At 35.3% G+C, this 22,478-nt stretch overlaps 1 protein-coding gene across 48 annotated transcripts in view; it reads left to right on the forward strand.

Moving 5' to 3' along the window:
* RIMS2 (regulating synaptic membrane exocytosis 2) overlaps window positions 1-22,478 on the forward strand; it is a 507,129-nt gene that overhangs the window by 334,419 nt on the left and 150,232 nt on the right. Inside the window, exon 24 of one of the 48 annotated variants that reach the window (XM_031650110.1) lies at window positions 8,282-10,314. The exons of the other annotated variants lie outside the window; for them this stretch is intronic. Within the exon in view, the coding sequence (XP_031505970.1) occupies window positions 8,282-8,312 (31 nt within the window). The 3' untranslated portion in view covers window positions 8,313-10,314. Of the gene's footprint in view, window positions 1-8,281; window positions 10,315-22,478 lie in introns of those variants that run through there. 48 annotated transcript variants of the gene reach the window in all.

Genomic DNA, 22,478 nt, shown 5'->3' on the forward strand with positions numbered 1-22,478 from the left:
GGTCTAATAAAGATCATTGAAAAGAGAAACTTGAAAATTCTTTACCAATATTGAAAACTGCTTCAGACAAAAATAAGGCAAAGTTCTTTAAAATGAACTTCTGAAGTGGCTGAAAAAAATTGAACTTACTTTACAAGAAATATTATGTCCTAGAAACAAACTTCAAAAATGAATGAGAAAACAGGTAGCAAACAGTAGACTTTATTCTGGCTCTGGTTCCCTTGCTGCTTCTTAGTTTTCTGGTAGGTTCTAGTGCAGTTTCAGTCCTGCGGAAGATTACAAAGCAGGAGCAATGTTTTTTAATACTCTGAAAAGAAAGAATAGATACCTTAGGGTTTATTAGAAGGCAAACATGGGTTGTGCTTTTCTTAAACTCGTGCCATTAGATAAATTTCTGCAGAGGGAACTTTGAACAGGGAGAAAGGCAGGGAAAAAATACAGGCAGCATGGCATAAAAACAACTGTATTTTAATTTTCATAGCACAAGCCAGTAAGTAAGTATGAAGCTATCTTTACAGTATTATATGTATTACATACAGTCAACTTAGCACAAGTGTGCAGTAAGACTTTATCTTTCTGCTTGAGGATATGAGGTTGTTCTAATTACATTTATATGAGACTGAAAATTCTAAATTATGTACATTTTGGAGGGATTGAATTTTCTAGTAGTCCAGAATTTGATTTTGTGTTAGTACAAAGCCTGCTCAATAAAAGCACACCTTATTTATAAGCAAGATTTTGCCTTATTATATCTAAGCCCAATCTAAAATTGTGCTTTTCTCACTTTTCTCACAGTGAGACAGATAATTGGGATAGATCTCTACCCATTGAGTATACAATTCAGTGATTTAGCCAGTGTCCCTTCACTTGTTATCTTAGATATATTTAACTGTATTTGTGCTCTATGACAGTTTCTCTATAACAGGCATTAAACACAAAAATGAATCTTAAGGCATATTTTATTATTTGAGTCTAAATTAGTAATTTCAAATCTGTCTTTGGTATTCATCTAACTTTTGATAATTACGTTGGTTTACTAATAAAGATGACCATTTTTCTGATTTGTTGGGCATAGGATTATTTCATCACTAATTCACAGAGAAAAGCTTTCCAAGGTGTCCTTGGAAAGATACATAGAGTTTCCTTTCTTCCAAGAGCAAAGAAAAGAATGAGTCTCTAATGTGTTTTCTACATACTGTATAGATGAGAACACATGAGTCCATTGGTGTTTGCCCGGAGCCCAGATCCCACACTGCCATACCTGGCTTGCTGGGCAGAGATTCAGAGACGACTATAACCTTAAGTTTCTGGTTTTTAAATAGTACTTGCTTCATTATTTCTTCAAAAAAACAGCACATTATTTTCCAAGGAAAAGGGAAAAATGGTATATTCTAGAAATGCAGTTCATCAAAGCACTACACTTAGCTTAAGTAACTGTGTAATACTTCTGGAACTGTAAACTAGAGGAGACCAGGTTGATCTCTGTAGGGAACATATATCCTGGAACATGGCAAGAAGTATCAACGGCAGTTGTTTATAAGGAAATATTGGGGCCAGGTGCAGTGGCTCATGCCTGTAATCCCAGCACTTTGGGAGGCTGAGGTGGGAGGATCACGAGGCCAGGAGATCAAGGCCATCCTGGCCAACATGGTGAAACCCCATCTCTACTAAAAATACAAAAATTAGCTGGGCATGGGGGTGTGTGCCCATATTCCCAGCTACTCGGGAGGCTGAGGTGGGAGAATCGCTTGAACCCAGGAGGTGGAGGTTGCAGTGAGCCGAGATCATGCCACTGCAGTCCAGCCTGGTGACAGAGCGAGACTCCATCCCCAAAAGAGAAAAAGAAAAAGAAAATGTTGGTAGCACTCATTAATCATTTCAACATAGGCTTTTGAATTTGCTTTTACTTCTTAGAATAAATCTCAGTCTTTATTGTGAGGGAAAATATGTCTGAGTATGCCAAGCATCATTTTGTTTTGGTAGTTGATAAACACAATCATAGATTGTTTAAATATTAATAACAGCTTATGTTCTTATACAACATTATTGTAAATAATCTTATTCTATAATACAGGCTGAATAGTCCATATCTGAAATGCTTGGGACCAGACGTGTTTCCGAGTTTGGATTTTTTTCAGATTTTGAAATTTTTGCATATATATAACGAGATATATTGAGGATAGGACCCACGTGTAAACACTAAATTCATTTATGTTTTATAAACACCTTATACACATAGCCTGAAGGTAATTTTATCCAGTATTTTTAATACTTTTGTGCATGAAACAAAGTTTGTCTGCATTGAACGATCAGAAGCAAGCAAAGACATCTGTCTCAGTCACTCGTGTGGACAGTCTGTGGTTGTTTGGCATCATCGCCATTTCTGACTCTGAATTTCTGTGGTCCCAACCAATAGTCACTTTTTTGCACGTATTAACACATAAATACTTAACAGTAAAAAATATGACAAACTATTAATGCAGTGAAAGGGTAATGTGTTCAGGGAACTAAGCAGCATAGTAGCATCACCAGAACACCTATATCAGCTGTTAAGCAATAGCAAAAAAAAAAAAAAAAAAAAAGGCAGGCTTTCAGTCTCTCCCTACAATGTCATGTTTTGATTTAAAGGTTACTGTGCATTGTGGCACTCAGAAAGTTTTGGATTTTGGAGCAGTTAGGATTTCAGATTTTCAAATTAGGGAATGCTCAACCTATATATGATTGACATTTTTTATATTTTATTTGAAATCTAAATTTTATTAAGGGTAGTCCAAAAGTAATTGCAGCTTTTGCCATTACGTTTAATGGCCATTACTTTTAATGCCATTAATTTTAATGGCAGAAGCCACAATTACTTTTGCACCAACCTAATATGAAGAAAAAAAACTTACCTCAAAGTTTAATATTTATAGCAATGCTAGTACTTACAATTAACACAGTAACTAAACAGAATCCATTGTAATTACTATTTTCATTAATTAAATCTAATTGTATGATACAGATCTTACTGCATGATTATGTTCATTTTATAGTAAGTCACATTATAGTAAGTCTACTGAATGTAAAAGGAGAAATGAATAGCAAAGAGTAAGTTCAAAAACAGTTTGTTGTGTTTGAATATAATATTTTTCCTGTTGAGTAATGAGTAATATATTTATACTTAGCTATATTTACACATACATCAAAAAGAAAAATTTTAAAAGTTTAATGAAATTAAACATGTTAAAATTTCTAAGCCTGAGAGTGATACAGTTTCTTAGCCATGTGTGGATGGATGTTTGAGGATAGTTCCATATCCAAAGTGTCATCAGGATGGCCTTAACAAATTCATAAGAATATTTGATGAAATATTCAGAGAGAGGCAATCTTAAGTAATTTGCAATGGAAGATAGAAAAAAAAATACTGAAAAGCATAGTATTGTCAAAATCAGCAATGTTGGTAACTTTGTGTTCAAACTAAAAATCAAGAAATTATTTCTCTATATTCTTATGGTTCTCAGGCATATCTATAAATGCGATGGAATTATCATTACTCTTTTTTAAGAGAATTGCTCTTTTTAAGCTAGAGAATTTTGTAAGGAAAAATTTGTCATCAGTTCAAATTTTCATGAATACCCGATTGTAAGAGACTTAAGCCATTTCAATTATCTAGCAAAAGATCTCATAATCTTTAGAAGGGCAAGCAAAACAATCATTAATGAAACATTTATTCACAATCATTGCTGCTAACATATTCTAGATCAGAGTTAGTGTGAAAACAGATTACATAACCATGTGATATAACTTTATATATACAGCCTATTTATGCCTATATTATAGAATTTTAAAGGGGAAGCAGAGGTCTCTTGAAAATAGTTGTGATTAGGACTCTAAAATATGAAGATTGTCATCCTGATTGCCGTGTATACCTATCCATTTTGTCTGTCTAGGCTTTTTAGCTTGTTAAACAGAAGAATGGATTTTTCAATGATTCACGCACCTTTCCATAGCTTAGATGATAGTACGCAGCAAACAGGAAAGTGAGCATTGCCTTTTATACTGATGATTTGCCTTTATTATCATAAATTCAAGAGGTAATTGGTTCTTTGACCACTGGTACAGCAAACAGCTGAACATAAGTTTCTACTATTTGGTAGATGTTTCCAGACAGTATTTAATATTCCATTCCAATATTCCATCAAGCTTAGTTATTGTTTTTGTTTTTGTTTTTTTTTAATTTTCTGGAAGTGTGTTTCAGTGCCAACTCATCCCAGAGGGTATGATGGGCTATGCTTCTCCACCAAGTATTACATGTGGCTTGTACTTTCTTTTTTGTTGTTGTTTTCTTCTTTATCACTAAGGCTATCTTCTGTTTATCACCAATGAAAATCTTATAAGCCCAAATAACTTCTACTCTCTTTTATGATTGTGCTTAATACTCAACTGGGAACTTTTTAAAAGTACTTGAACATCACTGCTAAAGTTATGGTTCTGCATTTTTAAAACACCACGGGTGATTATGATGCCAGTAGAGTGTAGGTGCTATTCCTCCTCTCTTTTTGGTTGCTTGTATTTCCTAATGAAATTTCAGTTCAACTTGTCAATTCAGGGGGAAAATTTCTGGGATTTTGATAGAGATTGTGTTCCGTTAGGTCAATTTTAGGATTGTTGCCATTTTAAGAATATTAAGTCTTCTAATCCATGAGCACAAAATGTTGTTCCATTTATTTTTTCTTTATTTTTCTGCCCCATATGATCTGCAGAAAACATTTATTTTTTCTTTACTTTCTCATTTTTTTCTCTTATTTTGAGACAGCATCTCACTGTGTCGCCCAGGCTGGAGTACAGTGGTGCAATCATGGCTCACCGCACCCTCTATCTCCCCAGGCTCAGGTGATCCTCCCACATCAGCCTCCTGAATAGTTGTAACTCCAGGGGCATGCCACCACACCCAGCTAATTTTTTAAAAAAATTCTGTAGAGACAGGGTTTGGCCATGTTGCCTGGGCTGGTTTCGAACCCCTGGGCTCAAGCAATCCTCCCTCCTCAGCCTCCCAAAGGGCTGGGATTATGGGTGTAAGCCACCATACCCAGCTTCTTTACTTTCTTGCAATGATGTTTTGTAGTTTTCAGTATATACATATTTTACTTCTTTTGTTAAATTTATTCCAAGTATTTTGTTTAGATGCTATTGTAAATTGAATTGTTTCGTTACTTTCATTTTTCATTGTTCATTGCTATTGTATAGAAATACAATTAATTTGTGTATGTTGATCTTGTATCCTTGCTGTACTCATTTATTAGCTGTAATAGTTTTTTTGTTAATTCCTTAGAATTTTCTATATAGGAGATCATATCACCTGCATTTAAAGATAGTTTTACTTTCTCTTTTTCAATCTGAATCCCTTTTATTTCTGTTTCTTGCCTAATGAATCTCCTCTACTATGTTGGTTAACTTATGGCTAGAACCTCCTCTACTATGTTAAGTAGAAGAGACTCATGGAAAGTTCTTAAAGAAACAGCAATAGACGTATAGAATTACTTTTACAGTAGCTATCCAAGCATTTTTGAGGATATTGTCTCTTATGCTACCATCCATTTTAGAATAATCTAGGTAAAACTTTAAGATTTTATTATTATCTCTCTTAAAGAACTGATATAGCTGTCTTACTGATAGGAAAACAATGTAGCCCATTGTATTTTCTTTTTTATCTAGTCTGTCGGCAAGTTCAAGTGAAATGCCAAAAACATACTAATCCCATTCAATTTCTTTATATATATATATATATATATATATATATAGAGAGAGAGAGAGAGAGAGAGAGAGAGAGAGAGAGACAGGGTCTCACTCTGCTGCCCAGGCTAGAGTGCAGTGGCACAATCTCAGCTCACTGCAACTTCCATCATCCAGGTTCAAACAGTTCTCCTGCCTCAGCCTCCCAAGTAGCTGGGATTACAGGCATGTTCCACCATGCCCAACTAATTTTTATATTTTTAGTAGAGACAGAGTTTTGCCATGTTGCCCAGGGGCTGGTCTCAAACTCCTGACCTCAACTGATCTACCCGCCTCCGCCTCCCAAAGTGCTGGGATTACAGGTGTGAGCCACTGTGCCCGGCCTTCTTGGACTATGTTAATACTACCATATTAGATATAATAATTGAAATTTTTCACCATTGTCTATTTTTTGTTGTACACATTTAAGGTGTAAAACATGATGTTTTGATATGCTTATTTTGAGATATATATATATATACACACACACACACACAAACACACACATCTATACATACACATAGCATTTACTGTAGTCAAACAACTTAACATACCCATTGTCTCATATAGTTACCTTTCTTTCTTTCTTTTATTTTGTGTGTTAGGGGTACCTAAAATCTACTCTCTTGTTTGCCTCCTTTTTGAGGGTTTGTTTTTCTAATTCTATTTTATTACAATTACAAGTTATGTAAGTTTTTGTTACATAACTGAAATTATGTATGCTGCTAAATTTAGTTAGCCGTTTTTATATTTTATCAGGCAAACTTTATTTAGGATTTGATCTCATTGCCAGTCTCTTCTTGAAACATTTTGTTTGCCCTCTTGGCTTTTATGATTGTCTCTTAGGTCTCCGTATACTCTGGCCACCTCTATCTTCTTTGTGAGCTTTCTGTATGTCCTCCATGTTGACATTTTCCAGGATCCCATCCTGGGCCCTCTTTTCTTCACTATCTATACCTATTATCTTGATGGTGCATTCTGCTTCATGGCTTCAAGTAGCATGTATGTATTGATAACTTCCAAATCTATACTTTCAACCCAGTTCTCCTTCCTAAGTATCTGCCAGATCTGTCCACTTGGGTTCTCGACATCTTCCTGTGTGTCCAAGGGGCATGCTAAGCTCAGCATGTAAAATTAAATTCATTATACCTCTCACCAAACCAGCAGCCAAAATAAATAACTTATTCCTTCTTCTATACACTTACTCTCAGTGCAAGGCCTGGTATCTTTGCACCTGCTCAAACCAGAAGCCTGAGCATCACTCTTGATTAGTTCTTCTCCACTGGCACAATTCTTTCCCTCCATTCACCAAATCTTGTTAATTCTAATGCTTAATTGCCTCTGAAATATGTTTATTTCTCCATAATCCCATTTCTCCTTCATAATTTGAGATATTATCTCTCATGGAGATTAGTTTAATAGGAAATTCTTATCTTAAAAAATAACACAAATCTAAGCTGTATTAGTCCATTTTCATACTGCTATGAAGAAATACCTGAGATGGATAATTTATAAAGAAAAAGAGGTTTAAATGACTCATAGTTCCACGTGCCTAGGGAGGCCTCACAATCATGGAGGAAGGTGAAGGAGGAGCAAGGCACATTTTACACAGCAGCAGGTAAGAGACCATGTGCAAGGGAAACGCCCTTTATAAAACCATCAGATCTCAAGAGATGTATTCACTATCGCAAGAGCAGCATGGGAAAAACCTGTCCCCATAATTCAGTTACCTCCCACCCAATCCCTCTAATGACATATGGAGATTATGGGAGCTGTGATTCAAGATGAGGTTTGGGTGGTGACACAGGCAAACCATATCACAAGCTCATTAGGATAATAGCATAAAATATGAGTAGTCAGTTCCTCTGAAGTAGTTAATTTGTGAAAACATCAGAGAAAAAGATCTCTGCTTTGGTAAATAAATAAGCAATGTGGTATATCCATACAATGGAATATTATTCAGCTGTAGAAGGGATCGAACCACTGATTCATACTACAACATGGATGAAGTTTGCAAAACTTACACTAAGTAAAAGAAGAAAGGCACAAAAGGCCATATATTGTATTATTCCATTTATATGAAATGTCCAGAATAGGAGAATCCTTAGAAAAAAAAAGTAGATTACTTGTTGCCAGGGGTTAAGGGGAAAGAAGACTGGAGAATGACTACTAATAGATACAGAGTTCATTTTTGGGCTGATGAAATGTCAAAATAGATAGTGGTGATAGTCACACAACTTTGTGAATGTTCTAAAAGCTACTGAATCATATACTTTAAAAGGGTGTATTTTATCACCTATGAATTATATCTTTTTTAAATGCCAAAAAGAAAGTCTCCAAAAAAAGTGGGGGAAGGAGAATCTATAGTCTATGTTGCTTCTTCTATAAATATGATTTTAGTGGTGATAATATGCAAACAATATTTTGTTTAGGGTTTAGTTTGTTAAGCATCTTTTCTTTTATTCTAATACTCCTTCCAGCCTCCCTTCCCTAAAATATTCATTCATCTTTTTTCTATTTTTTTCATTAGTGCATATATTTTTAAATTTCCAGAGTGCTGAAGATGAATAAAACACAGACCTTATGCTCAAGAAAAGGTGATTTTTTTTCCTTTCCATTACTGTCCAAAATTTATTCTTTGGACATAAATATAATCATTGGCATTAAAATTGTGAACTGTCTACATATTGAAGATTCTCAGTTAATAATTACATATATTATTCTCAAAAATTTAGGAAAATTACTAGGTTAAATGTTGATACGCCATCATATTATTTTCCTATGTGGTAAACTTGAGTGTACTCATGACTTCATAGTCACTATATGGGACCCTGCAAGTGAGAAATTTGAGAACAGGTAACATACATGGTCTGAAGAAAAGATCTGTCTGTAGATAGAGGACTGAGAAGGCACATCTACTAGAGTAAGAACCTGAAGATGGAGGAAATGGGATCAGAAACATAGCTGGATAAACTGGCTTGAAAAAGGAAAAACAAATATGAAAATAGATGTTATTAGATAAGGAGTTGGGAGGTTGGTTAATACTGCCTGATGGCCTCAATTTTCTCAATCACATACAAGGTAGGAATATAAGAGTTTAAAAGTTGAGTTGGGGATTTGAAGATTTGGATTAACTACTGAAGAAAATACGAGAAGTAGCTGACCATGGACAAATTAAAGGGTGGTTGAATAGTTCTGCAAGTTGGAGACAAACAGTTTCAAGAGACACCAGCATGAGAGAGCAGTGTGATCTTTCTCAGCAGCATTGAGACAGGTAAAGTGTAGAAACAGTTAAGTCACACTATAGCATTTATTGATGAGTGCAGTTTTCATGGATGGGGTTGTTGAAAAAAAAGCAGTAGAAGGAAACTGAGAGTGGTTGTATAAATGTCAATGCTAAATAAGAAGGAAGACAAGTTCATGTGGGAACTGATGAAGTAGGATAAAATAGATGAAATCCAAGAATTGGAAAATTATATGATATAGTAAAAATAGGGTTCAGGGAGGTAAGAGATTTTAGTTATAATGTGTCTTTGAGGCTTGTGTGATGGCTTATGTCTGTAATCCCAGCACTTTGGAAGGTCAAGGCAGTTAGATAGCTTGACTCCAGGAATTTGAGACCAGCCTCTTCAAAAAATACAAAAATTAGGCAGGCATAGTGGTGTACACCTGTGGACTTAGCTACTTGGGAGGCTGAGATGGGAGGATCCCTTGAACCAGTGAGGTGAAGGCTGCAGTGAGCTGAGCTTGCACCACTGCACTCCAACCTGGTTGACAGAGTGAGACCCTGTCTCAAGAAAAAAATAAAAAGAGAGAGAGAGAGAGAGAACATGTCTTTGAAATGTAAGATTTTATGTAGATGCTATTCTATTAGTTGAAAAATTATATGACACAGCATTGGAGTGAATAAAGTGTTAACGGAAGAGAAGATAAATATGAAGATAACTGAATTTATGTAGGTTTGGGATTATTGGGTAGTTGGTTAGGTTTTTGTAACGGCTATTTAAGTCCTTTAGGATTGTGGTAAAATTGAGAATTGAAGAAAAGTCTAAGCCAGCTCTCAAGGACTTCAGTAAATGAAGCAATGACCATTAGATACCAGAAAGGGAATAAAAGTGGTGGGGCTTCGGGAGGGGCAGAGGTATAAGTTAGCATAGCCAGTTGTCATAAACTATGAAGAAATTTAAACTTTTAAATAAAAGTGGAAGGTAAGTATTCAAGAAAAAGTAGCAACTAGCCAGAAATATTACAACCTAGGAAGAAGGATAAGTATTTGTTACTAGAAAGAACCTCAGGGGAAACAGCGTGTTCAAGGAAGAACCAGGTTTTAATTAAGATAAGATAAAAGTTGATATTGCATTGTGCATAGTGGAAAGGGTTCCCCTTGCTATTGGTGTCGCCACACTTTCAGGGTGATCATTTCTAGTAACTGATTGTATTTCTAATTCGATGCCATATCTCTCTTCATTGATATGAAATTGGACATCAGTGTCAATTTTAAAAAAAAGTTTTAATACAGAGTCTCATTTTGTCATCCAGACTAAAGTGTAGTGGTGCTATCATAGCTCACTTCAACCTCGACCTTCTAGGCTCAAGCAATCCTCCTACCTCAGTCTCCCAAGTAACTGGTACTATACAGGTACATGCCACCATGCCTGGCTAATTTTTTAAAAAAGTTTTAGAAGGCCGGACACGGTGGCTCATGCCTGTAATCCCAGCACTTTGGGAGGCCAAGGTGGGCAGATCATGAGGTCAGGAGATCGAGACCATCCTGGCTAACACGGTGGAACCCCGTCTCCACTAAAAATACAAAAAAAAAAAAATTAGCCGGGTATGGTGGCACGCACCAGTAGTCCCAGTCACTTGGGAGGCTGAGGCAGGAGAATCGCTTGAACAGGGAGGCAGAGGTTGCAGTGAGCCGCGATTGCACCACTGCACTCCAGCCTGGGTGACAGAGCAAGACTCCATCACAAAAAAAAAAAAAAAAAAAAAAGAAAAAGAAAAGAGAAAAGAAGAAAAGAAAACATAACATTTTAGTACAGACAGTGTCTCATTATGTTACCTACCCAGACTTGTCTTAAACTCCTGACCACAGACAATCCTCTCACTGAAGGCTCCCAGAGTGCTGGGATTATAGGCATGAGCCCCCCAGCCTAAAATTCATTCTCATATCTTACATAAGTTTTAAGAGACTTGTAGAGTTTTACTTTGTAATATAGTTAGTAACTTCTATTTATTTGTATTTCTGTGGTAACTGGTTATTCTCTCCTTATTCAGAGATGCCTGCACAGATTATTTTTTACTGATTAATTTCCTTATAGAAAAAATAACAATTTAGAGTTATATACATTAAAAATGCCCATTATCATTCATTAATATATTCAACTTCTGTTTTATGGCATTACTATTAATCTACAGGTAAATATTATTTCTATTAACTTGTCTGCTATAGGGATAAAATGCATTTCTTTGCTCTTTTCACATTTAATTTCTAACATTTTCCCCACTGATTATACATTAAGGAGTAAAATGAATTTAGTATGAAAGTAGAGAAATCATGAAATTGGAATGAATTATACTGTATGAAATAATTACAGTAGAAAAAAATACTGCAGTAGCTTCCATTACATTCAATATTTATTTTTAAAAGCAAATAAGGGCCAGGCGCGGTGGCTTACACCTGTAATCCCAGCACTTTGGGAGGCCGAGGCGGGCAGATCACAAGGTCAGAGATCGAGACCATCCTGGCTAACATGGTGAAACCCTGTCTCTACTAAAAATACAAAAAGATTAGCCGGGCGAGGTGGCGGGCGCCTGTAGTCCCAGCTAATCAGGAGGCTGAGGCAGGAGAATGGCGTGAACCCAGGAGGCAGAGCTTGCAGTGAGCCGAGATCGTGCCACTGCACTCCAGCCTAGGTGACAGAGCAAGACTCTGTCTCAAAAAAAAAAAAAAAAAAGCAAATAAGTACAATTAATCTATAGCTGTTATTCAAACTAAATGCAGTATTCTGACCAGTGACTCCCTCATAATCATGTTTATCCCTCATGATAAACAAATTTAACATACAGAAGTTCGAATTTTATAGATATAGTAAAAGAAAAAGTTTGAAATAAAAAAAACTTTCATGCATGAGTATTATTGTTAGATGCCATGACATCAGTATAGTGTGGTACTATAGTATGACTTTATTTTCAAATTCTGATTCTCCATACAGAAAAAATGGAATCTAATCTTCAGGATACAAAAGTGAAAAAAAAAAAAAAATCCAAGAACACCTGGCTTGAGACTTTAGGATTTTAAGGAAGAAACAATTCCAGTCTTTATTTTTTAGCCATATCTTGACTTCAACCCTTTCCACTTCTTCTTGACCCCTCTCATTCCAGGATCTTGCCTTTGTTCCTTGTGCATATGTTCACGTTGTCTCTTCTACCTGAAATGTGGCTTCTGGTTTCTTTATGAGTAAAGTACCTACTCATCCTTCACCATTCAACTGACATGTGAATTCTTCCATGACGCACCTTCTCTTCTCTTACTTCACAGATTATATATAATATTCTTTTAAAATAATAGTTTCTCTTGTGATACCCATTTTCTTCCTATGATACAGTTATTTAAGTATATAATTAATCTATCATGGTTGATTAGTTGAGTATAGTATATCTCTCATTTTTATCTTTATTTTTCTGCCTCCCAGTATCTACGATATTTCATACATAGTAGGGACTCAATAAAAGTTTGTATATGAATAAATTAGATTGCAGTAAAACAGAGGAAGTTTACAGGTGTGAAGAGCTCCAAAAGAATAGAGCTTCCAACATAGTACTTCTGACATAATGCAATACCCAATATGCTCGTCACAGTCTTCTTTGACAAAAGTTTTTAAATAGTCCAGGACAGGCTGGTATTGGTGGCTCACACATGTAATCCTAGCACTTTGGGAGGCCAAGGCAAGAGGACTGCTTGAGCCCAGCAGCTCAAGACCATCCTGGGCAACAGAGCAAGACTCCATCTCTACAAAAACTTTTTAAAAATTACCCTGTGATCACACATGCCGAGGCTGAGGCAAGAGGATAGCTTGAGCTCAGGAGTTCAAGCCTGCAGTGAGCCATGATCAAACCATTGCATTCCAGTCTGGGCAACAGAGAGAGATCCTGTCTCAATAATAAATAAATAAATAAATAAATAGTCCAGGTGGTCTTTCCCCTGCCCCCCACAATGGAAATCAACTTCTATTTCAGGAATCAGTGGAAATTACTTCATAGTAATATATTTCATGGCTCATATGTATTCCATTTAGGAACAATTTGGTTGGTTGGTTGGTTGGTTGATTTACTGATATATGATGAATAGTCATTCCCCTCATCTTTTCATCTTTCAACAGAACTCTCTTTACACTATTTACACTCTTTACACTTTTGGGGCATATTCAAAGATTGGTATGAGTTTGCTTAATGTTTAAATTCTAATGGTGTTTTTTGTTATTTTTTCTTTTTTTTATTTAAGAGACAAGGGTCTTGTTTTATCACCCAGGCTGTAGTACAGTGGCATGATCATAGCTCACTGCAGCCTCCAACTCCTTGGCTCAAGTGATCTTCCTGCCTCAGCCTCCCAAGTAGCTAGGACTACAGGCATGCACCACCATGTCTGGCTATTTTTTTTTAATTTTCATTTCTGTTGAGATTGGATTTTGCTGTGTGCCCAGGCTGGTCTCAAACTCCTGTCCTCAAATGATCCTCCCACCTTGGCCTCCCAGAGTGCTTGGATTACAGGCATAACCCACCATACCAAGCCTTTTGTTATCTTTTCTTATGGTTTTCTCCCACTCTTGTTAGATTTCATACAGGATTTTTAGATATAATGTAATTATCATTTGGAGAAGCAAAAATAAGAAAATTTGTAGAATTAGTCTTCTGGGACTTTCTGTGAAAATATTTTGAATAGATACATAGTTGTCTGAAGACAACTGTGTATTTCTAGATAGTCTATTATTTACTCAACTTTCTTTTACTATTTCTGTATATCACAGTGTGAATTGCTACCTTGTATGGTACACCTGTCATATATAGAGACTGAGAGTTCTGATCTGGCACGTTGAGGGTTAGACTGGCTTGCATTGCTAAGCTGTGAATGAGAACTTGATGCCATGTTACACTGACTCATAGTAAGCATACAATGAGTCTTCATCATTTTTCATCATGTGAATTTTTAGTATTATAAGAAATAATACTGCCTGTAATCCCAGCACTTTGGGAGGCCGAGGCATGCGGATCACGAGGTCAGGAGATCGAGACCATCCTAGCTAACATGGTGAAACCCTGTCTCTACTAAAAATATAAATAATTAGCCGGGTGTGGTGGCGGGCACCTGTAGACCCAGCCACTTGGGAGGCTGAGGCAGGAGAATGGCGTGAACCTAGGAGGCGGAGCTTGCAGTGAGCCGACATTGTGCCACTGCACTCCAGCCTGGGCGGCAAAGTGAGACTCCATCTCAAAAAAAAAAAAGAAGTAATGCTTTAAGTCCCCCAAAAACATGCATGAGAGGTAATATAGCATAATGATTAAAAGTTAACTCTGTATTCAGACAGAACTCGATTGAGTCCTTGCTCTGCCAGTTTCTAACAATATAAACTTGGGAAAATAAAAGCCACTCTCTTCATATGCTGGGGATAATAATAGTAATTTTCTTAGAGGGTTGTCATGAGAACTCAATGCAATAATGCCCTTAAGGCACTTAACACTTTCTGGCACATGACAAGCATTTCATAAATAGTAGAGATGGGTTTAAAAAAAAAAATCAGAGAGAGGAAAACTAAATTTATAAAATTCTCACATATTTTAGCTTTTTAGAACTGCACATTCCATAGAAACTTTCCTCACACTTTGCCAGATGACAATTCAGAATAGGATAGATCCATTTTGCATTTCATACAAGAGAAAATATTTTCTGAAGTACCAAAAGATTTCATTATAATTTCACAAAGTAATAGGGTAGAGATTGTGGACAATGTTTATAAGGTTTGTTTCATAGTTTGATATGGTTGACCTTTAGTGGTTATGGAATTAAAATTATTTCATTTCTTAAATTGCCTTCATTTTATTCAGCAAATAATTTTTAACATCTGTATTCTAGACCCTGTGCCAAAATAGGGAAAATAGTTGTTAACAAAACCTATCCCTTTCCCCAAAGAGCATAAAGTCTAGAAGGGAGATGGATAAGTGAACAAATGATTACAATATAGAATAAAAAGTATAAAAAGTGGCCGGGCGTGGTGGCTCATGCCTGTAATCCCATCACTTTGTGAGGCCGAGGCGGGTGGATCATGAGGTCAGGAGATCGAGACCATCCTGGCTGACATGGTGAAACCCCGTCTCTACTAAAAATACAAAAAACTAGCCGGGCGTGGTGGCAGGCGCCTGTAGTCCCAGCTACTCAGGAGGCTGAGGCAGGAGAATGGCGTGAACCCGGGAGGCGGAGCTTGCAGTGAGCCGAGATCGCGCCACTGCACTCCAGCCTGGGCGACAGAGCGAGACTCCGTCTCAAAAAAAAAAAAAAAAGGATAAAAAGTAATTAGATTGATTTGAAAATAATACTTCCCATTGATAAAGCATTTTATAATCCTCTTAAGATTTTCACTTAAAGCTCTCTTTGAAGCTCAGATTGATGGAAAACTGATGTTATAAGTAAGAGGTTATCTAAATTGCCCAGTATTACATCAGTGTCAAAGTAGTGATACAAATCATACGTTTGTAACCAAAGTTCAGGGTTCCTTCCACTTCACTACAGAATACCTTTTGAAGACATAAACTGTATGAGAAAAGATAAGTGAAACTCAGCCCTATATAAGGCAGAAAAACATTCTCAAAAGAAAATCTGTAATTTCTAGCTGCCTCTAACCATTAAAAAGTCTTTTTCTGAATTAATAGCTTAAGAACATATTTGAGAAGCTTAAACAGTTTTTATTATCCTTGATCCACACCAAGCATGAGGTTTTTAAATTGTAAGAAATACAGTAATTAAAACATTACATATTATTTTGCACATGAGTCTCATGGGTTCTCTTGTTTAGTCTTTTTAAAATATTCCAGCTATGTGAATCTGAGAGGGCCTCTAGCTAAAATCAGTCAACAAGGTAAGAATATGAGGTATGAATACTTAGAAATATAAAATTGAATCTTTTAAATCAGTGCTTTTCAAGTGTATTTTCAGAAAGTTAATCCCATGCACTGATGCTTTAAAAAAGTTATTCCACTATCAAATAAATTTGGGAACTACTACACATACAGTCCTTCTCATCAAGATTCATAGCATACCTGAACACTCTGAGAAGCGCTATAATAAAGTTGTATTTAAACCAGCATTTTCCAAACTTTGTTTATGGTGGAACTATTTTAGTGTAATATTTTCAGTTATTCAGGGAATGTGCTTAAAACTCATTGACATGCTTTAGTTTTTCATTTCAAACTTTGGCTTCTATTCTTTCAGTAAAATAAATATTTTTATTCTTGCTGAGTTTAAGCATAAAATTATGGTACAAAATATGGGGTTGTCTAGAAAAGATCTTTGTAACTGAAAAAACTTACTGTAGGGATTGATATTATCTCTAAAGAAGCTGACAGATGGAACTAGGAAATGAATTGTAAAATCAAGTAAGGATTAACAAATCCAGCAAAGAGGAAAAATATTATCCAAGGAATACAAGATGAGATTTCTCTCTCAAGCAATGACTCTAATAGAGGGAATATAAAAATAGTTTATATAGTTCAACAAATATTATGAGAATTGATCATTTTTGCTGACTTCCCATATATATTTTAAAAATTCACTCTGTCTATTGTTTGGGGAATCACTTCAAACAAAGCAATTAAGCCACAGTATAGAGAGATTGAATTGACAAGTGGCCCATTTTCTTTTGTTTGTTTGTTTGTTTGTTTTTGAGACGGAGTCTCACTCTGTCGCCCAGGCTGGAGTGCAGTGGCGTGATCTCGGCTCACTGCAACCTGTCTCACAGGTTCAAGTGATTCTCCTGCCTCAGCTTCCCCAGCAGCTGGGACTGCAAGTGCCTGCAACCATGCCTGGCTAAATTTTGTATTTACTAAGAGATGGGGTTTCACCGTGTTGGCCAGGATGGTCTCCATCTCTTGACCTCATGATCCGCCCGCCTCAGCCTCCCAAAGTGCTAGTATTACAGGCATGAGCCACCACGCCCAACCTCCCGTTGTCTATCTGTCTGTCTTTTTCTGTGCTTCCAACAATACATTGACTTGGAACCATTAGCTGTAATAAAGGAGATTACAGCTCTAGAGCTCCCTTTATGTCATAGATACATGTGTACATGCATGCATATGTGTGTCTATATATACATGTGTATATACCATGCTCTAATCTAGCACATGCTTAGAAGACTGTCTCCCAGTTTCCCTCTTTCTGAATTGCTCTATCCTATTCTTGCCCTAATGTCTGTTTATTTCTGTCTTTGTCATTTTCATTTCCAGGTTGGTTTTACATTGTTATTTAATGATTATGAGTCCATTATTCCCATATCTAATATTTCAGCACATCATTAAAGTTTCCTATTTCTGCTATTAATTGGAATATACCCTCTTCATTAAAAGAATTAATTTTACATATTACACAAAATGAACAAATTCTCTTATATTTGTCAAATAAGATATTCAAGGTCACTCAATGTAATAATGAGTGACTATTATAAGGAGATATTTAGAGACTTTTGTTAAGATAAAATATTGCTACCTCATTTCCTGTTATACTTTCAGAGTCTTCACCATTTTATTTTAATCATGATTTTAACAAATAGTAATGTCAATATCTCATTTGTAGGGTGCTTTTCTGGCTAAAAACTGATTTTATAGCTCATGCATATGTAATATATGTATATATGTATAACATGATATTCATATACTGTATAGATATATTTCTATATAATACCTAATACATATATGATATATGCATACATATATGATATATGTATGTATCATGAGATGTTAACAGCAAACTTGAGAGACTGACAGACCAGATTTTATTATTTACATTCTGAGATGGGGATTCTCCTGGTTTAAGATTCTGTTGCTGCTCTAACTAAATAAATTTAGAATTTAGGTTCAATCTATATAAATGATTATAACTACAAAAGAAAAAGAACTTGTGTTTCAGGCATGCTTCTTTCAGAGAACAGTATTTAGGGCATACTGAAATTTTAGCTTCATGGGAGCAAAGTCTTCATCTGTTCTGAGCACTGCTGTATCCCCAGTGCCTGGAACACTGCCTAGCACAGCATAGGTGCTCAGCAAATACCTGTTGAAGAAAGAATGAATCCCTATTTCAGTCACTTTTAAAACTTCAGTTTTTCATTAAAACTACTGAACTCAGACAATAAATGAGAAAGATAATTCTAAAAATCAAATTTAAATATCAAAGTATTAGGTAAAATGTAGTGCCTTTTTCATTAATCCTTTAACTGTGGTGAAATATAGTCATCATATTCCTTTTGATCATTCTTTTCTGCTAATGATTCATTCTTAAAATTGTAACATAGTACTTCTCTTTCATAATTAGATTATAATATCCAGAAAACCATAGGCCATCATTGGAAAGGACTTTAGAAGTTAACTATCTAGTACTCTGAACTAAACTAGGACTTTTCCTATATCACTGGTTCTCAAATCAGGCTCATGAACAAAACACTGAGGGAGCTTTCTAAAAACATAAATTTTCTGGCCTTGACATGAGAATTCTATTCCAGTTTGTATCTAAATGTGATGAATGCTCTAACGCTATACGATATCACTGACAGTTGATGTCCAATCTGCTTGAACAGTTCAGAGCCCCTCTACCTTATGAGGCAGTTCATATTCTTGGACATTTGTAATTATTATAAAGATTTTTCCCAGTTGGGCCAAATCCTACCTGCCTATAACTTCTTTAAAGAAGACTACTCTTTACTTGGGAGGTGATTGCAAAGATATTAATTTTAAAATTATCTTTTAATTGAGCATGTATCTTACACATTTCTGTATTTATGATATGTTTCGCAGTTTTTAAAACATGAAAACAGGATTGGAAGAAAGAATTGCATCAGGGACTATCATTTTGGAATTGGCCTTAGTTATGCTTGAACCCACTGACATATACACACACACACATATATATATATAATATACATACATGTAATATGTACATATATAATAGTTCTACTTTTATTAGTATAATTCTTCATTTTTTCATAAAGCTTTTATGCTCCAGCCCTACACTGCTGATCCCAAATTGTGGGTTTTTTTTCAAATAGAAGAGACTACTCCCACTATCAAATTTTGTTGAGAGCCACAAGAAGATATGTAAACAATTCAGTGATTTTTTTAAATCCAGTTTTCAGTCTTTCTACCACATTATAAGATTAGATAATGGATTAATGGCATACAAAAAATTAACCACAAGGAAAATATATTTTCATAATCTATTTTGTACATATTTTATTTTAATGTGGCTTGAATAGTTAAATTGAATAAATTTAGATAAAGACCTGAATTTGTCTCTGACAAATAAATTGTTCTGATATTAGAATTCCTAGTTTTTGTCAATGTTGTTTGAACTGAAAAGTAATTTTCATGTTCTTCAAATGTGTTTAAAATACTTTTACTGTTATTTTGAAATTATTATTTACCTTTAAGGTAAAAACAACACCAAAGAGAAATTCTATTTTGGCATTTTAAATAGTATTCCTTTCTGCATTAAGAGTTTGTCATGTTCCATTTATATCTGCATTTCATTTGCTATATACTAGTTGTTTCTCAATTTGTGGTTATTACACAATTTGGTATTAAATCAATATATCATGTATTCATCTTGTATTGAAAGGTTTCTTTGCCTTTAGTACAATTTAAAAACATTGTCAGTTTGTTGTTACTATATGGAAACACAGAAAAAAGGAACATGACAGATGAAGAAGAGAATAAAAAGATGTTGAAAGGATTAGGTACTATTATTTTCCTTAAGGAATATGTAAATTATACTATAAAACATTTTATTAATCTTTTCATTGTATTAAATAACATTAGTAGTATTTAAACCCATTAGAAATTTGTTCATAAATGTTAACCATTAATATTCCTGTTAGCCAAAGTAAGATTCTAGGAACTCAACACTGACTTTGAGAAATCTGGCAATTGCCTTTTTTTTTTTGGTATTGATGGATTAGATATCCATGTCTTAATTATTAGCATAGTTGCTGCAGAAATGATAGATTAAAATATCAATATGCTTACAGTGTTTTTATTCAATTCTTATAATCATTTAAATTTTTCATCTACATTAAAGTATAAGCTTTAATAACTACATTTTTAATTTTTAAGCTTTAATAACTTTTCAAGCTTACATTGAAGGATTGCAAATATTTAACTCTAATAGTATAACATCTGCAAGTCAATATATCTTTGTAAATTGAAAATAACTAGATGCATTGCCTCAGAATATTACTGCATAATATTTTCTAATAATTATTCTGTAGTAACAAAATGTAAGAGTACTGATCTGAAGCTAAGATTATAAATGTATTTCAAATTGCATTCAATTTATTATAAACCCTAAAATGAAATGTTAATAATGGTGATTAAATTCTTAAACTTTCAACAAAATAAATTGCATAGGAATAACAGCCTTTCACTTTTTTAAATTTCAGAAATAGTTGTGTATTCAGTGAGGCATTTCATTCATTAAGTCAAGTATAGTTTCTTTTTTTTTTTTTTTTTCTTTACAATTACTTTATTTTTTTTTTTTTTTTAAATTTATTTATTATTATTATACTTTAAGTTGTAGGGTACATGTGCATAACATGCAGGTTTGTTACATATGTATACTTGTGCCATGTTAGTCTGCTGCACCCATCAACTCGTCATTTACATCAGGTATAACTCCCAATGCAATCCCTCCCCCCTCCCCCCTCCCCATGATAGGCCCCGGTGTGTGATGTTCCCCTTCCTGAGTCCAAGTGATCTCGTTGTTCAGTTCCCACCTATGAGTGAGAACATGCGGTGTTTGGTTTTCTGTTCTTGTGATAGTTTGCTAAGAATGATGGTTTCCAGCTGCATCCATGTCCCTACAAAGGACGCAAACTCATCCTTTTTTATGGCTGCATAGTATTCCATGGTGTATATGTGCCACATTTTCTTAATCCAATCTGTCACTGATGGACATTTGGGTTGATTCCAAGTCTTTGCTATTGTGAATAGTGCTGCAATAAACATACGTGTGCATGTGTCTTTATAGCAGCATAATTTATAATCCTTTGGGTATATCCCCAGTAATGGGATGGCTGGGTCATATGGTACATCTAGTTCTAGATCCTTGAGGAATCGCCATACTGTTTTCCATAATGGTTGAACTAGTTTACAATCCCACCAACAGTGTAAAAGTGTTCCTATTTCTCCACATCCTCTCCAGCACCTGTTGTTTCCTGACTTTTTAATGATCGCCATTCTAACTGGTGTGAGATGGTATCTCATTGTGGTTTTGATTTGCATTTCTCTGATGGCCAGTGATGATGAGCATTTTTTCATATGTCTGTTGGCTGTATGAATGTCCTCTTTTGAGAAATGTCTGTTCATATCCTTTGCCCACTTTTTGATGGGGTTGTTTGTTTTTTTCTTGTAAATTTGTTGGAGTTCTTTGTAGGTTCTGGATATTAGCCCTTTGTCAGATGAGTAGATTGCAAAAATTTTCTCCCATTCTGTAGGTTGCCTGTTCACTCTGATGGTAGTTTCTTTTGCTGTGCAGAAGCTCTTTAGTTTAATTAGATCCCATTTGTCAATTTTAGCTTTTGCTGCCGTTGCTTTTGGTGTTTTAGACATGAAATCTTTGCCCATGCCTATGTCCTGAATGGTACTACCTAGGTTTTCCTCTAGGATTTTTATGGTATTAGGTCTAACATTTAAGTCTCTAATCCATCTTGAATTAATTTTCGTATAAGGAGTAAGGAAAGGATCCAGTTTCAGCTTTCTACTGATGGCTAGCCAATTTTCCCAGCACCATTTATTAAATAGGGAATCCTTTCCCCATTTCTTGTTTTTCTCAGGTTTGTCAAAGATCAGATGGCTGTAGATGTGTGGTATTATTTCTGAGGACTCTGTTCTGTTCCATTGGTCTATATCTCTGTTTTGGTACCAGTACCATGCTGTTTTGGTTACTGTAGCCTTGTAGTATAGTTTGAAGTCAGGTAGCGTGATGCCTCCAGCTTTGTTCTTTTGACTTAGGATTGTCTTGGAGATGCGGGCTCTTTTTTGGTTCCATATGAACTTTAAAGCAGTTTTTTCCAATTCTGTGAAGAAACTCATTGGTAGCTTGATGGGGATGGCATTGAATCTATAAATTACCTTGGGCAGTATGGCCATTTTCACGATATTGATTCTTCCTATCCATGAGCATGGTATGTTCTTCCATTTGTTTGTGTCCTCTTTTATTTCACTGAGCAGTGGTTTGTAGTTCTCCTTGAAGAGGTCCTTTACATCCCTTGTAAGTTGGATTCCTAGGTATTTGATTCTCTTTGAAGCAATTGTGAATGGAAGTTCATTCATGATTTGGCTCTGTGTTTGTCTGTTATTGGTGTATAAGAATGCTTGTGATTTTTGCACATTAATTTTGTATCCTGAGACTTTGCTGAAGTTGCTTATCAGCTTAAGGAGATTTTGGGCTGAGACAATGGGGTTTTCTAAATATA

Source organism: Papio anubis, chromosome 8 (genome assembly GCF_008728515.1).
Source record: "Papio anubis isolate 15944 chromosome 8, Panubis1.0, whole genome shotgun sequence".
Taxonomy (NCBI): domain Eukaryota; kingdom Metazoa; phylum Chordata; class Mammalia; order Primates; family Cercopithecidae; genus Papio; species Papio anubis.